This window comes from Echiichthys vipera (assembly GCF_963691815.1).
Source record: "Echiichthys vipera genome assembly, chromosome: 3".
Taxonomy (NCBI): domain Eukaryota; kingdom Metazoa; phylum Chordata; class Actinopteri; order Perciformes; family Trachinidae; genus Echiichthys; species Echiichthys vipera.
The window spans coordinates 13,517,857-13,532,737 of record NC_139828.1 but is presented as its reverse complement, the minus strand read 5'-3'; the positions used below and the strand labels follow the sequence as shown (position 1 = coordinate 13,532,737).

Sequence of the window (14,881 nt, the reverse complement as noted above, 5' to 3'; positions counted from 1 at the left end):
TATCTTGCAATGGGATGACACCGGCTGCAGTGCCAAATTGGGCCAGGCTCTCTCCCTACTTCTTATCCCTACTTCCACCGCCTGTGCTCAGACCACACCCATCTTTAACCTCAACCCAAAGTTTGATCTAAACTATACTGTACACCTGTGGCTTTTCTTGACTGTATCTTGCACGGTTGGGGCGCTATTGCAGTGACAAAAGAAGGAGCACAGACAGACACAAACAGATACAAACACTTAGCTGCACTCTCTACAGTACTGTAGATGTCTCCAGGGCCACATTTTGCCATGATGAAACACACACCCTGTTGGGGCTGGTAAAAAATACTGTATCATGTTAGAAATGACTGTTGAAAACAGTAAACATGTCATTTTCTGCTGCAACGTGATTCATGAGCCTCCTAAGTCAGAGTGAGAGGAATAGGAGGCACACACACAGGCATGCACACACACACACACACACACACACACACACACACACACACACACACACGCACACACACACTCAGCATGTAGACAGAAGGGCAAGCAGTGGCAGGCAGTGGCACCATTGGCTAATTTGATATTTCTGTTGCCTGCATGACCATTCTACAAATCAAGTCCAATCATGTCCACCTCTGGTTGCAGATGAACAAGATCCAGTTCAGATATGGACACTGTACAAAAACTTCAGAGTAGCATATTGAAAATAATACGTCATTCATCCTCATGAAGGCCTGGAAATGTGCAATGTTACAGTATGCATGGATAAATTATACGCATATGCTGCTGTCAGAACTGGTCCCTCAATTTATTTTTCATTGGACCATTTTATTCATTCTGGACCAAATGTGCATTTTACTGTAATTTACTTTTGGAAAAATGAATAAATTGCAGAAAATTAGATTTGGTTATTGTATTGCCAAGAGCTTTTTGAAATTCAGCGTGGTGGACTTACTTAGAAGAAAAGAAAAAAGTATAGACATGTATTGGTCATTGTTGTATGCTCCTTGTACGTATTAAAAGGTAGTAATATTTGTACTTATTGTGGGCAAAAGTCACACAAACATCATTAACTAACTTATGAGCCTTACTCGCCCTCTGGATTAATCCCCCATTATTAGTATTTGATTTTTCCTTAACCTCAGATGATCTCAGTAAAGCAACAATCATAAGCATACAGGCCACACTTCCTGCATGAGCAGTGCGTGACGGCTACCTCGCTGAAACTGCTGCAGCTCGCACGCGAATAATAGAATGTTTCATTTCACTTCATTATAAATGTAATTTGTTGGTTTTAGACAGAGAAGGTTGAGATTCTGTACACAGAAACTGTGTGTGTGTGTGTGTGTGTGTGTGTGTGTGTGTGTGTGTGTGTGTGTGTGTGTGTGTGTGTGTGTGTGTGTGTGTGTGTGTGTGTGTGTGTGTGTGTGTGTGTGTGTGTTTCAACATGGGCACCTAGGAAAAAAGCAACAGGTTTCGGCAGTGCACACGCGCTGCTCATGCAAGATGGTGTGGCCCGGCCGTTACACACACAAACTGCTGTGCCGGGATGTAATTTGTGGTTAGCTTCCTGCTCTTTCAGTTGTTATTGAGATGGATGAAGGCAGATTATGAGCCGGAATGATTGTATTCTGTTGCTGATGAACAATGAAGGAGGGAGTAAAGTTGGGGACGAAATGCAGCTACAGTGGTGCAGACTTTATAGGACTGGTGACCATACATTATAGACTCAGTGATTAAAGTAGAGATGTTTCTATATTGGCTCCATACAGTAAGTTCTCCGGTGTAGTGTACTTCCTCTCTCCTGTGAGGCCAGAGTAGATCGATAGATCTCTCTGTTCAATCTTCTGCACTCTGACATGAACCCTCGGCAGTCCCCCAAACACCTATGATACACTTATGAACCAAAGGCAGCGTGAATCTTCTCCAGATTTCACTGAGTTTAGAATTTATTTTGATGTTTCAGACCAACGATGCCTTGGGCCCCTACTGGAACTGGCTCTACTTCATCCCTCTAATCATCATTGGCTCTTTCTTTGTCCTGAACCTGGTGCTGGGAGTCCTCTCCGGGTAGGTTCAAATTTAAGTTCAATCCAGTTTTATTCTAAAGTCGTCAAGGTTTTAGCCTTTTGTGATGGAGATTTATGGGGCTTTGTCCCAGTTAAGGGGCTGCCTACAGTATGTGTGTCTGAACAATGCAGCTTCATCTTCCTGTTGAATTTGCAGGACACATCAGGTGTTTCATATACTTGGCTGCCCTTTCCCGTTGAAATCCATAGCATTGTGGTCTTTATATTCTTATTGGTGATGCACTTAGACTTAATTACTTGATAAGGATCGTTTGGACATTTATACATGTATACATTACATTTATTAAGCATACGCTTTTATCCAAACTGACTTACAATAAGTGCATTGAACCATGAAGATGCTACTCAAAAAGTGATCAGAAAGAATCATATATTAAAATGATTGATTAGGCAGCGACTTCAAATGCTACATTTTAGAGCAGCCCTTAAGCCCTAAAATGCACACCAATATTCAGGTTTCAAAGTAGACGGCCCTTGAAATGGGCGAGTTCTACACAGTCAGCTGGTTTTGTTATCCTGTTGATTTAGGGCCCTGCAGGCTGGAAACCAGACAACACCCTGTATGCCTCTTTTTCACTGACTGGTGGAGTGACTGGAAAATCAGCTACTGACAATACAAACTGCGTGTATGTTCACTCTATACAAGTTAATTAGTATTACAGAAAGGTTAATGGGGGTTCCGCATTATCATTACCTCCACAGTGCAAGAGAAAATACCTCCTCTCCTATCCTCTCCTCTGAATGAACATTGAGGAAAGCTTAGTTCCAGAGAACAATAGCTTTGTTCCCCCTGTGATTGTCTCCGAGACGAATCTTTTATCCCTGTGTGACTATAAATCGCTGTAACCTCAAAGAGTAAATACATTATTCTGTGGTCCTATTTTGTCCTGCAGGGAATTTGCCAAGGAAAGGGAGAGGGTGGAAAACCGCAGGGCCTTCATGAAACTGAGACGCCAACAGCAGATTGAGAGAGAACTCAACGGCTACCGAGCATGGATCGACAGAGCAGGTGACTTTAGACTCACTCATGGTTCAGGAAGACCAAGGATTTGGCTCTTTTTGTGAAAAACAAAATTGATATTTCACCTCAAGCTTTAAGACTAATCCCGTCGACTGTGGAACACAGGAGTATCAGATGTTTTTTGTCAGCTGCTTTCTTTTTCTACCACAATTGAGATATAGATAAAGTTACAAAAGATGTCAGAATATCTGAGCCATCATCGGCTGCTCGTTTCTGATTGTGCTTTGACTTTCCAGAGGAAGTGATGCTCGCAGAGGAGAATAAGAATTCGGGACATTCAGCCCTTGATGGTAAGTCAGCAGGGATCTTTGTTTTTTCCTGTTTTCATTGTGCACATTGTCCTTCTGCTATGCTCACACTGCTTTACATTGTCTCTCTTAAATCAGTTGCTGGCATGGACACTCAGGCTTTTTCAAGCATATGCTATCAGAGTGTAAAAACTCTTTTAATGAAGTTGACTTACTCTTCAATATAGTTAATCATTTTTAGCTTTGATAGTGGCAAGCAATGGCCAGTCTGTCCACTACTTTGGTCCTGACTGAAATATCTCAACAATTATTTGATGGACTGCCAAAAAACATTCAAACATTCCTTGATGACTCTTATAGACTTAGGTAGTAATGACAAAATACCTGCAAAAATGAACTTTACTTTAGCCTCAGCTGCATAGCTAATTAGAAAATGCTAAGATGCTAAAAGATGGTGAACATTACTGTATTCCTGCTTACATCAGCATGCGGTCATAGTGAAATGTGGCAAAAGTTGGGTGATGTTAAATGTTAAATGATGTTGTTGAGGCTCAAATCTTAGAACTGTCATTGTAAACATGTTAGCATGCTTGCTAGCTAAAAGTATTGTTGTGTTTACATCCTCACAGAGCTGCCAGCAGGGTTGTAGCCTCCCAGATGATTTTTTTGTAAATCAGATTTGTAAATAATCAAAAATGTACCCCAAACTGAAAACAACAACAAAAAAGAATCAGTTCAGGGCATTTGTAATGAGTGGCGCACTCGCACAGATCACTTTACACCATTACATCCATTGATATCTATGGATACATTGATCTCTTTAACTCTCAATGCCACATAGAGAGATTTAGCATTGATAGTGGTAAAGTTTCCACCAGACTCAGTGCCCCACACACATCTATTCGTAAATACCTGCTCTGATCCTCTCAGCTCTACTTTGACCTTTCCTCTTCGCTAAACCAGCAGGGCTTTTGTTTAATGTTGATTGATTGGCAGCTCTCAGGAGCCTCCCAGAGTGGAGCACAGGTGGTGCCTATGGTGAGAAACTTCATTTGTTCTGCTCTGCATCACCAACTTCACCAACTCATTTTGCCACACACACTACCACTCAAATTCACACATACAAACACTTTAACATAAAAAGGAGAGCAAATCTTTGCTCAAGTATGTTTCTGTCAAGGTAATAATAAATTGAATGATGCAAATCTGTATTTAAAAAAAAAAAAACAGATAGTGGCTCCAGCTGTTGTGATGGAAATAAATGCGCAAGAGAGCTTTGATTAAAAAGAAAGGTGGCGCACTGCTGTTGCCCTAGCAACCATTGGTCTGAGTGTGTGTGTGTGTGTGTGTGTGTGTGTGTGTGTGTGTGTGTGTATGTGTGTGTGTGTGTGTGTGTGTGTGTGTGTGTGTGTGTGTGTGTGTGTGTGTGTGTGTGTGTGTTTGTGTGTGTGTGTGTGTGTGAAATGGCAACAATAGTTTTGTGTATCTGTGTGTCTCTGTATGTGTTTGAGCAAGAGCTTATTAAAAAAAGTCCCCAGGCAAACATTGACTGCATGTACGTTCGGAAATCACAAGGCAGCGGGACACTGTGAGATGGGGTGAGACAGGATGAAAGATAATCATAAACACTTCAGTCAGCGAAAAGGTCAAAACATATTCATCACACTCACTTCGGCATGTGTACACTGCACGGCGTGTTCCCCGAAACTGAATGGCAGCAGCTCAAACAAGAGAAATGCATGGGCCCTCAAGTCGCCTCAGAGCATGGTTTACCACGACGGAGATCATAAAATAACAACAGAAGGTTTGAGTTGTTTGGATCATTACACTAACATTAAAGGATCATTTTTATCTCATTCAACTGCAGCGTTAATGAGCTCGACTTCCTCTCTCAGCTGAAACTTCACAGACATTTGCTTCTCATGCAGATGATCCTCATTGTGATTTCTTCTTATCATTTGCTCCATCTTTATAATTTTGTCGCATCATAAGTTTCCACACGTGCACACTGCCTGAGTCTACATATTAGTGTCTTAAAGATGTAAGGGGGGTCATGCACAAGGCAGTTTTCTGGGCCATGTTAACATTCTACCAGCAAAAGTCAAAAATATGTTTACTGATTTAACACAATGTGATCAATAATAAACCGTGTTTTTGAGGTTAAGTTGCCCAAAAGTCGGCTGTGTGTCACTATCCTCACAGTATGTCCCCTCTTATTTCACAGATTGTGTTGGTTATACAGTTTAAACAACTTGTTCCGGGACTTTTTATGTTCAACCTGCTCTGTCCGCAGTGTTGAAGAGAGCCACTACCATTAAGAGGAGAGATGTGGTGCATCGAGGGCAACCAGGGGAGGAGCAATATGGTGACATCTCCTCTGTTGGTGAGTGGGAATCATAATTATGGGCACTTAAAATGTAAGGCATACTTCATTAGGGTCCACTTAGCTCTGCTGTAGCCATAGAAATGCATATTTGACACAGCGCAGGTAGGTAGACCTCAGTATCTGAAGAGCTTTCCCTCTCTGTCTCTCCTGCTATTCCCTTTAGGCATCCCCATGGCCAGAGCAAGTATCAGGAGCGCCAAGCGAGGTCCGACAGCATATTTTCGCCGCAAGGAGCGTCTCCTGCGCATCTCAATCCGCCGCGTGGTGAAGACACAAACTTTTTACTGGACAGTGCTGGGCCTGGTAGCTCTCAACACGCTGTGTGTGGCCATTGTTCACCATAACCAGCCGCTCTGGCTGTCCAACTTCCTCTGTGAGACACTTATAGTTTCAGTGCAGTTAATACACCTTTTCATCACTACAGTAAATCAATCACATTGTTCTAAAAGGTATTGCTTTATCATATAATTATCTATGTAAGTTTTAAAATTGAAATACCCTTTTTCTGTTATTGTTCCAGACTATGCAGAGTTCCTATTCCTCGCTCTGTTTCTGACTGAGATGTTTCTGAAGATGTACAGCCTGGGGCCGCGTCTCTACTTCCACTCCTCCTTCAACTGTTTTGACTGCAGTGTCAGTAGTCCGTCTCCCTCTCTACATGTTTGCCGTCAGCCCTCTCCTCCCCTGTATCAGTCTCTGTTGCATCTTCTTTGCCTCTCCCTTACATCTCTCTGTCACTCTGCCACAGCTGTTAGTCTAGACTCATTTGTTCCTTTGTGTTTTTAGTAAAGACGTATGTGAATATGTATGTCCCTAGGTGATCGTTGGCAGCATCTTTGAAGTGCTGTGGGGTTTCTTCAGACCTGGCACCTCCTTTGGCATCAGCGTCCTGCGTGCTCTCCGTCTGCTGAGGATCTTCAAGATCACCAAGTTAGTGCTGCAGCCTGTTGAGATGTTTCATATTATTTACACTATTTACACTGTTGACTCAAAGCTTGCAGTCAAATTCAATTTAATTTGTCATGTTGCTGTGGTATGCAGTGTTATATATTTTGTGTTGTGGGGGATTATGTTTTATTTCATTACTTTAAATATAGTCTTTTTTTAAAAAGGATTTACCACAGCAAAGTGCATTAAACAATAAGTTATTGCAGCCAAAAAAAAGACAAAACAATAAAAAAGGAAAAAGGAACCTAATTATTTAGATATACAGTATACCCATAGCATTCTTATTCCTCACAAAAAGACAGTTACATGCAGCAAAGTGGTGAACTTATACAGTTATTGCATGTGTTTTAGCATTGCATTCCTATAACACTGTCAAACTCATGGTGGGCAGTTTAAAAAAGGGATCAAAACTGATGCAGCAGAACCACCAAAATGCAGCATCCTGGAGGGAACTTCTTCAAATGTGGTACAAATATCCACCTGGACTCAAGGATGAAATGATTAGATTGTATGAAGAGATAAATATAATGCAGTAATGGCGTTTTATATCCAAAATGTCAACTTCACGGTGACATAAACATAATGTTTATGTTCATTATTCCATGTCGTAACTCTGGAACAGAAGAGGAGACATTTGGTCGGATGCTGAGTTGGTGACACTAATCTTGAAACTGTGGTGATTGTTTAGATCTTCTGTGCTGCTGAGTTAAAGATGTGTGTGAAACATCCACGTTTCACCCAGAAATACACTTAATATCTTTCATTAAATCCCTTCAAAGTCTTCACTACATACAGTACATTATGTATGTCTGGACAGTTTGGATTTTTGACTGGTTGGCGGAGGCATTCAACCTCAATGTGTTAATTCTAGTTTCACATGACGTAGTACTCTTCAAGATCTGTAAACAGACTCTCCTTTGAGTTTTCTTTAAAAAGTATTTCATTTTTCACTAATGTGATATTTTTTGACTGTCAAGGTATTGGGCATCTCTGAGGAACCTGGTTGTCTCTCTGATGAACTCCATGAAGTCTATCATCTCCCTCATCTTCCTCCTCTTCCTCTTCATCGTTGTCTTTGCACTCCTTGGCATGCAGCTTTTCGGTGGCAGGTAACACTAACTGGTCACGTGCAGAGTGAAGTGCTAATGTTTATAGTTATTCTGTGCATCGCTCCATAAAGAAATTGAGCCTCAGTGAGTAACCACTGAGGCAGAACGACAAATCTTATCCCATCTGGCAAAAAATATAGACTGTTTTTCTCTCCCACTCGGCTCGTTACTCATTTCCTGTGGTTCCAGTAAAGACATGTTCACAACCAAAAACCAAGCTGAAGTAGACTTCATGGATCAGTAGGTTCCTCTTTATTGAATGCAGCCAATTTAGGGGAGGACAGATTGTCCTATGGCCTGTTGTTTTCATTATACCCAAAGATTGTAGGAGCTTGTTTGAGGTTTCAGACTTTCTTTGTCACACACCCAGCTTTTGTTGCTTGGTTTTCCCCTGAGTCGAAGACTGTTTCCCATAAGCTGTCACTTCAATAAAGGCTGGCCTATGAACTGGTCTCAAGAATACAGAGTACATGGGGGAGAAAAAAGCATCAGCCAGTCGGAGAGGGGGAGAATCAATCTCTTTCTGACTGAAACATAAAAATAAAATAGAAACTAGACCCAGCTTTGCTTTTTTTAAAGGACCATGTGTGTGTCTTTCTCACAGGTTCATCTTTGAAGATTACACCCCGACAAACTTTGACACCTTTCCTGCAGCCATCATGACCGTCTTTCAGGTCTGGAAATAAACCTGACAATTTATATATCTCTCTCTAGGTTACTACAGCGAATCAGGATGTACAGCAAACGTAATCTTAGTGTGACATTTTAGTAGGAGTGGAGTTTATAGCTAAGCTCAGCAGTGATGCTCAGGATTGTTTTGTTTATGATATCCTGTGTGGTTTTGTGTGTGCGTGTGTTGTTTTTCTCAGATCCTAACTGGAGAGGACTGGAACGAGGTTATGTATAACGGTATTCGCTCTCAAGGAGGAGTGAAAACTGGCATGTGGTCCTCTATCTACTTTATAGTACTCACACTGTTTGGAAACTGTATCCTTCATTTCTCCTCTCGCAAAAAAATAAGAGAGCTTTCGTTCCAAATGAATACAATACAGCAGTCAATGCCTTCCTTTTAGTAGGTAACCTTCACTTACTTACATATTACTAAAGTAAAGGTACACTTATTTGTTGTTATTATTATGTATCAATCATTTTGTAATCATTTTTTCAAATGGGGAGGAGGATCTGCAGTTCTAGTCCCTCTATCTGTGTGTTAACAAGGAGTCAGTTGGTATTATGCAGTTTTACCATGTACTTAACTCAGCTGTGACCAGACACACTGCTGAATGTCTTCTTGGCCATTGCTGTGGATAACCTTGCCAATGCACAAGAACTCACCAAGGTAATAAAAAGGGGAATAACAAAAATAAAGATATCATTTAAAGGACAAGCCTGCTTTATTCTTGTTAGAGTTACTTAATGCTGAATTGTCTTAATAATCCTTCCACCCCTCCATGTCCAGTCCTGCTCTCATCACAGTGATTCTGTTAAATTATTTAAACTCACAGATGCCACAGATTTACAATGTCCGTTTGCTCTTTTCCCTATTCTGATCAGGATGAAGAGGAAGCAGAGGCAGCATTCAACCAGAAGCACGCTCTTCAAAAAGCAAAGGAGGTCGGACCGTTGTCCTCCTTCATGTCTTCAGAGTAAGTGCTGTACGCAGCCGCTCTCTCTGCCTGACCTCCTCCTTTACTCCATCTGTCTATCTCTTTCTCTCCCTCCCTCCTTCCTTCCTTCAGGGACTGTCTATATGGGACTGACCCGCAGTGCCAACATACTAGTCAACTAGGTGCAGTAGATCTGGCTTACTTCATCAGCAGTTATAGAAGGAGGCAAAGGGTCATCAATACAGAGCTTCAAGTTGTGCACTTAAATGCAATTTAAGGCCTGTGGACAGAATCAGTGTTTGATGCTGTCCCACTGGAGACTTATTGATACGACTTTACTGAGAGGTCTATCTAGCCTCTGCCTGCTCCCAGCACTGTAATTTGCTCCAAATTGAGTCTCCATGGTTACTGGTTCTACTCCAGGGTGGGAGGTGCTTATAATGTTGTCATGGAGACAGGGTTACTTAGTGTCTAAATTAACATGGTGTGTCCATTACAGTAATACCTTTTTGGATTTAGCAAAGTGGGTATTGTTGTTAGTAAAGAAGAACAGGAAGTAAAACATAAAGTGTGTGCTGGTTTTGATATGTTGAAGAGTTCTCACTTGATGAACATTTGATAACGTGACCTTATTTTCTCAATGCTCAGGTCTCCAGCTTGCAGAGTAGATTGTGTATTTTTCTCAGGGATTGATTGCACAGTGTCTCGTCGTAGGTGGTGGAAGTGCATGTGCATGCACAAGAGTGAGAACCTCTGGCTCTGTATGCACGCTGTGTATTGAGAACCAAGCAGTTTGTTGCATGGGCATGTGGAAGACTTTACACAATAACATTAACATGCCATTATGTACTTTATTCTTTCTTACTTTCTGTCTTTCTTTCCTTCTTTCTTTTCTGGAGGCCTTGCCATTTTCCTAAAACGTACCAAATGGAAATGAAAGTAGAACAGAGCAGAAAGCAAACTAGAGATGTGCATCAGTTTTGGTTTAGCCAGCTGAGGGTCAGGCTCCTGTCACAGCCCATAGAGCAGACAAGAATACCACGGGGTCGTTTGGGCCGGAATCTGTATTCAGAGAGGAAACTCTGAACTTTAAGGGTCTTTGGTCTCATCTCCAATGTCAGCTGTGAAACCCCGGCGGTACCTGCCCTCGCTGACCTTGAAAAAACTTGCATGACAGCAATAAAAAACAGAGGCAGCATGTTGGAGGCTGATGATGATTTCACTTTGGGAACGCATGCATCTGGTCAGCATGATCAAAGGAAGAAAAACAGAAATTACACACACACACATCCCTGCTTTTCACATAACAAGTGATACTTGTTGATATTTGGATAGTTTTTCTCAGTGTATGTTAAGTTTTTCTTCCATTGTGAAGTCATTAATCCCTCTCCCAGATGCTCCCAGATATTCTGAATATTTTCATATTACTATTTTGAAGCTCTGCACATCAATTTCATCATTTTTACTCTAAAAGCATGTCCTAAAAGAATGCTAATGTGTGCGTGCTCTGAGGTGAGGGTGGTGTTCAGAGCTGCATCCCAATGTGGTGGTTTTGTTCAAAGGGAATCTAAACATGTACTCTTTTCCTGTGTTTGCCGATGGAGCCCATCTCTGTGTTTTCTACCTGTACCCATACTGTATCTCAAACTGTCCAACATCTCAATCTTACTTAAGACGTCTTCTTATCAATGTTCTGCCTACTGTTGATGTTTATGAATGTTGTTTAATTGTTTCTAACGCTGCTACCATCTTGTTTGTCGATGTGCCGCTTGGCTCCAGTGGAGACACACAGCAAAGCAACAAGACTCCAGTTAGTTTTTGACCTCCAAATGCATCTTTTATTCATTGCAAACATTTAAAGAAGAGATTTGCGCACACTGGAAATATTCTGTTGCAAACAGTATACATTATGTTGCAACTGAATATTAAATCTATCATTCATATATGCGTGTAGTCGCCTAAAAGAACAGTTTTACCCTTCAGCAATGGATAACTAATTCAGAACAGCTGGTAAATGGCAGCAGTCTGTATACAGTTGTTTTGATTGTTATGACGATGCTGGTCTTTGTGTTTATCTTTGGGGACCCTTTGCTGTGTGTCTCCTGTTCTGTTTTGTCTCTTCTCACAAAAGCACTAATGTCTTGTTTTCAACCAATCGCTCATTGATAACACGGACCACACAAGAGTCCACGTTCCAGTAAGTAACACTGTCTGTTCAGCTCTCTGAATCTCTCACTAATGCTTGTCTTATTTTCCTAAATGGCTAAATGTCCCAGACTCATCCTGTTTAGTTTTCTGTTCATGCTCTGTCCTGTACCTCCAAACTCTCCAACCTCATTTTAATCCACCTTTCTATATCTATCCCACTGGTTTTATTCTGCATCTTACTCTTTTTGTTATTATAGTTGCACAACAATTCCTGGCTTGGTTCATTTATCGCACATGAACATCCTCATCAATCCAGTAAATTGCTTCATGTTGAATGAAATAGCTCTTTGTTCAAATGTTAAAAAAAATTCCATCAATGCAGATTCAGGTTCAGATTCTCTTTTTTTGAATCAAATTAGACTTTTGGTTAAAAAACAAGATGGCAACAGAAATATGTGTATCAATGAATAATGCAAACTAAAATTAAATGTCTCAAACCAAATTCTAACCTCAATCTAAAACTTGTGTTTGTTAAATGTGGTGCTGCATGCAATAAATTGTCGTATTCTATATACTGACATTGGTCTTTTCTTTCTCTTCTCAGGGGAAGCCGGAGGAGGCGGCCGTACCTGTACAGGAAAAGAGCCATCCACCGCAGCCGGCCTACCTACTCCTGCTCCCTGGAGGAGGCCCATGGCAGCCTCAGTGAGTGCCGCCCACCCCCACCACTCAACCCCTCTAACTCTTTCATGTCCAGGAGAGAGAGAAGAAAAAGGATGACCATGTCGGTGTGGGAGCAAAGGACCAGCCAGCTGCGGAGACACCGCCAGATGTCTAGTCGAGAGATCCTGTTTAATAGCCCCAGCGAGGAGAAGGATGGAACTCCTGCTTCAACCCAGCAGGGACATCCCCAGTCACTGCACCGCAAGGCCATGGAGCACAGCCAAGGGAGTTTGAAGCATCTGACAGACCCCTTAGCCTCACCACCCAAGAACCAGGCTTCAGGCTCCTCTGTGTCTGTGAATATACCCCTTGATGCCGTCCTCTCTGGTGACGTACCTGAACCGAATGTGGTACCAGAGCCGCTAGATCCTACAGAGGTGCCCCTTCCTGATGCTTCTGTGTCTGTGGCCCTGCCAGATCCTCTTGAATCAGACTCCATCGCTGAGAGCGGAAAACTAGGCGTTAATCAGTGTCACAACACCACCAGCGAGCGCCGGAGCCCCAGACTGAATAGCGAGCGTCAACACAGAGCGGTCAAGAAGTTCAGACCACCAGATAACCTTGACACACTGACTCCGGAGATGGGAGGTCATGGTGGGATCAGGGATAGGAGAGCACTGCAACACTGTGAGCATCAGAGCGGGACTAAAAGTCAGGGGTCATCACCTGGGAACGGACGCCACTTGGTGAGTCGTTCAGTCAGCAGAGACAGAAGGAAAAATCCCAGGAAAGTGGAGGAGGTGGAGACCAAAAAGGAGGAAGAGGTGTCCAAACCTGAGGAGAGCAGGTGAGACAGACCAACAGCTGCTCATTCAACACGTTTTTTTGTATTTGTTTGGCCGTCTGCTTGAGATTTGGTAACCAGGTGAAGTCATGGAGAAGAGAGGGGAATAAGATACAATAAAGGGCAGACTCATACCAGGATGTCACATTTATATGTTTAATTGCCGTGATTTTCAATGACCTGGAGAGGTTATATATCAAAATACGGACATCATTTTTTATGTACCCAGTAGATCTGATCACAGGACTGTGTTTCAGCACTCTCCCCCTGCGCTGTGAATATTTATTGATAGGGAATAACATGCAACCAACCACATGCAAACCGTGGATGTTCATGGTCGGCTATAGATTCACCACCCGACAGCACTCATCAAACTGTAAGTATATCACTGTCCACCTGTCTGTCCAGTAAAGTCTTTGTCTCTGTATTTTCAGACAGGGTGACAGGAGTGAAGGAGCAGACACTGACCTACCAGAGAACCGGAGCCACACTGGTGACCAGTGTCCTCAGAAGCAGGAAGAACCTCCTCAGGAATCAGACCCGTCTCCCCCTGTCATCCCAGAGAGCAACAAAGAAGAAAATGAGATGGAGCTGAGACAGGACCAGGACAAAGACCAGGACCAGGATCAGGACCAGGACCAGGACAAATCTCAGCTCAGCTCCAGTGTGATCGTCGAGGTGCCCAATGTTCATTCATCTCTGGAGCTCTCCACGATTACAGGTATTTGAGATGAAAGAATAAGCACTTGCAGAGTCATGCTGCATTTCATTTTATCTGTTACAATAAATTATTCCCTCCACAGTTCAGGCATTTTTGGAAGTGGTGAGTCATGTTATCATCTTAGCTAGTCCTTGGCTTACCACTGCTGGGCTCAATCTATTTGTACAGTGATATTTTCCAGATTAAAATCCCATTTTGAAAACTAATCTTCTAAAGTTTTAAGGTGGCTCTGTGAGGCGCCCTCCTTGTTTGTCTTCCTCCTCACACTTGTCCTTTCCTCGTCTTCTTCTCCTCACCTCCTCCAGTCAACAGTAAGGACCCTGAAACCTGTAAATCAGAGAAGGAGGAGGCAGACGAGACAAAGCCTGTCAACACTGTGACTCCAGACAGCATGTTTATCTTCAAACCTGACAACCCGTAAGTTGCTTCCATTAGGATGGACTTTATAATACTGGGTGAAGGATGATACTCCAAACTTGACTTGTGCTTGGAATAAATTCCCCTCGCTGGGACATTTTCATGGTCAGAGTTGAACCTTTAATTTAAGATTTGTTGCACGACATCCATGTTGTTCAATCCTGCTGCCATTCTGTTTCAGCCAGATTAGGCATACAGTCTCTCTCTTAGTAGATACCTGACCTGCTCTTCATCACACCTCCACTCTGCCATCTTCTCTCCCTCAGGGTGCGTCGAGCGTGTCACTACGTGGTGAACCTCAGGTACTTTGAAATGTCCATCCTGCTGGTCATAGTTGCTAGTAGTATAGCACTGGCTGCTGAGGACCCTGTAGCCACCTCCTCTAACTGGAATAAGGTTTGTGTGCTCAAGTTCATGTACATTTCATCTGTCTGACACAGGGACAGCTGTAACATTAATGATTTAATGGAAGCAAGAATATTTCTGCTCCGAGATACGATTTCAATCATTGTTTATCTGTGCCTCGGGTCTCATAGCTTCATAGACACTAAGCAGAAAAAATACCTTACAAAAAAGGGAAACATCCTAAAAAAACATTGCCTTAAATTGTTTTGCAAAAGGAAGCTAATGTGACTTGATGGGGGGGCTGTTAAATTGTTGATGAGTGAAGAAATTGCCGTCTAAGTCACTGAGCCCG

At 42.4% G+C, this 14,881-nt stretch overlaps 1 protein-coding gene across 1 annotated transcript in view; it reads left to right on the top strand.

Annotated features, from left to right (window-relative positions):
* cacna1ea (calcium channel, voltage-dependent, R type, alpha 1E subunit a) overlaps positions 1 to 14,881 on the top strand; it is a gene marked incomplete at its 3' end in the record, with an annotated part of 84,750 nt that overhangs the window by 52,934 nt on the left and 16,935 nt on the right. Inside the window, exons 8-24 of the mRNA XM_083940427.1 lie at positions 1,949 to 2,052; positions 2,966 to 3,081; positions 3,330 to 3,383; positions 4,338 to 4,379; positions 5,635 to 5,724; positions 5,891 to 6,100; positions 6,248 to 6,360; positions 6,545 to 6,657; positions 7,653 to 7,784; positions 8,389 to 8,458; positions 8,654 to 8,771; positions 9,056 to 9,123; positions 9,339 to 9,430; positions 12,144 to 13,049; positions 13,481 to 13,767; positions 14,073 to 14,184; positions 14,451 to 14,580. Coding sequence (XP_083796553.1) covers positions 1,949 to 2,052; positions 2,966 to 3,081; positions 3,330 to 3,383; positions 4,338 to 4,379; positions 5,635 to 5,724; positions 5,891 to 6,100; positions 6,248 to 6,360; positions 6,545 to 6,657; positions 7,653 to 7,784; positions 8,389 to 8,458; positions 8,654 to 8,771; positions 9,056 to 9,123; positions 9,339 to 9,430; positions 12,144 to 13,049; positions 13,481 to 13,767; positions 14,073 to 14,184; positions 14,451 to 14,580 — 2,757 coding nt within the window. The remainder of the gene's footprint in view (positions 1 to 1,948; positions 2,053 to 2,965; positions 3,082 to 3,329; positions 3,384 to 4,337; positions 4,380 to 5,634; positions 5,725 to 5,890; positions 6,101 to 6,247; positions 6,361 to 6,544; positions 6,658 to 7,652; positions 7,785 to 8,388; positions 8,459 to 8,653; positions 8,772 to 9,055; positions 9,124 to 9,338; positions 9,431 to 12,143; positions 13,050 to 13,480; positions 13,768 to 14,072; positions 14,185 to 14,450; positions 14,581 to 14,881) is intronic.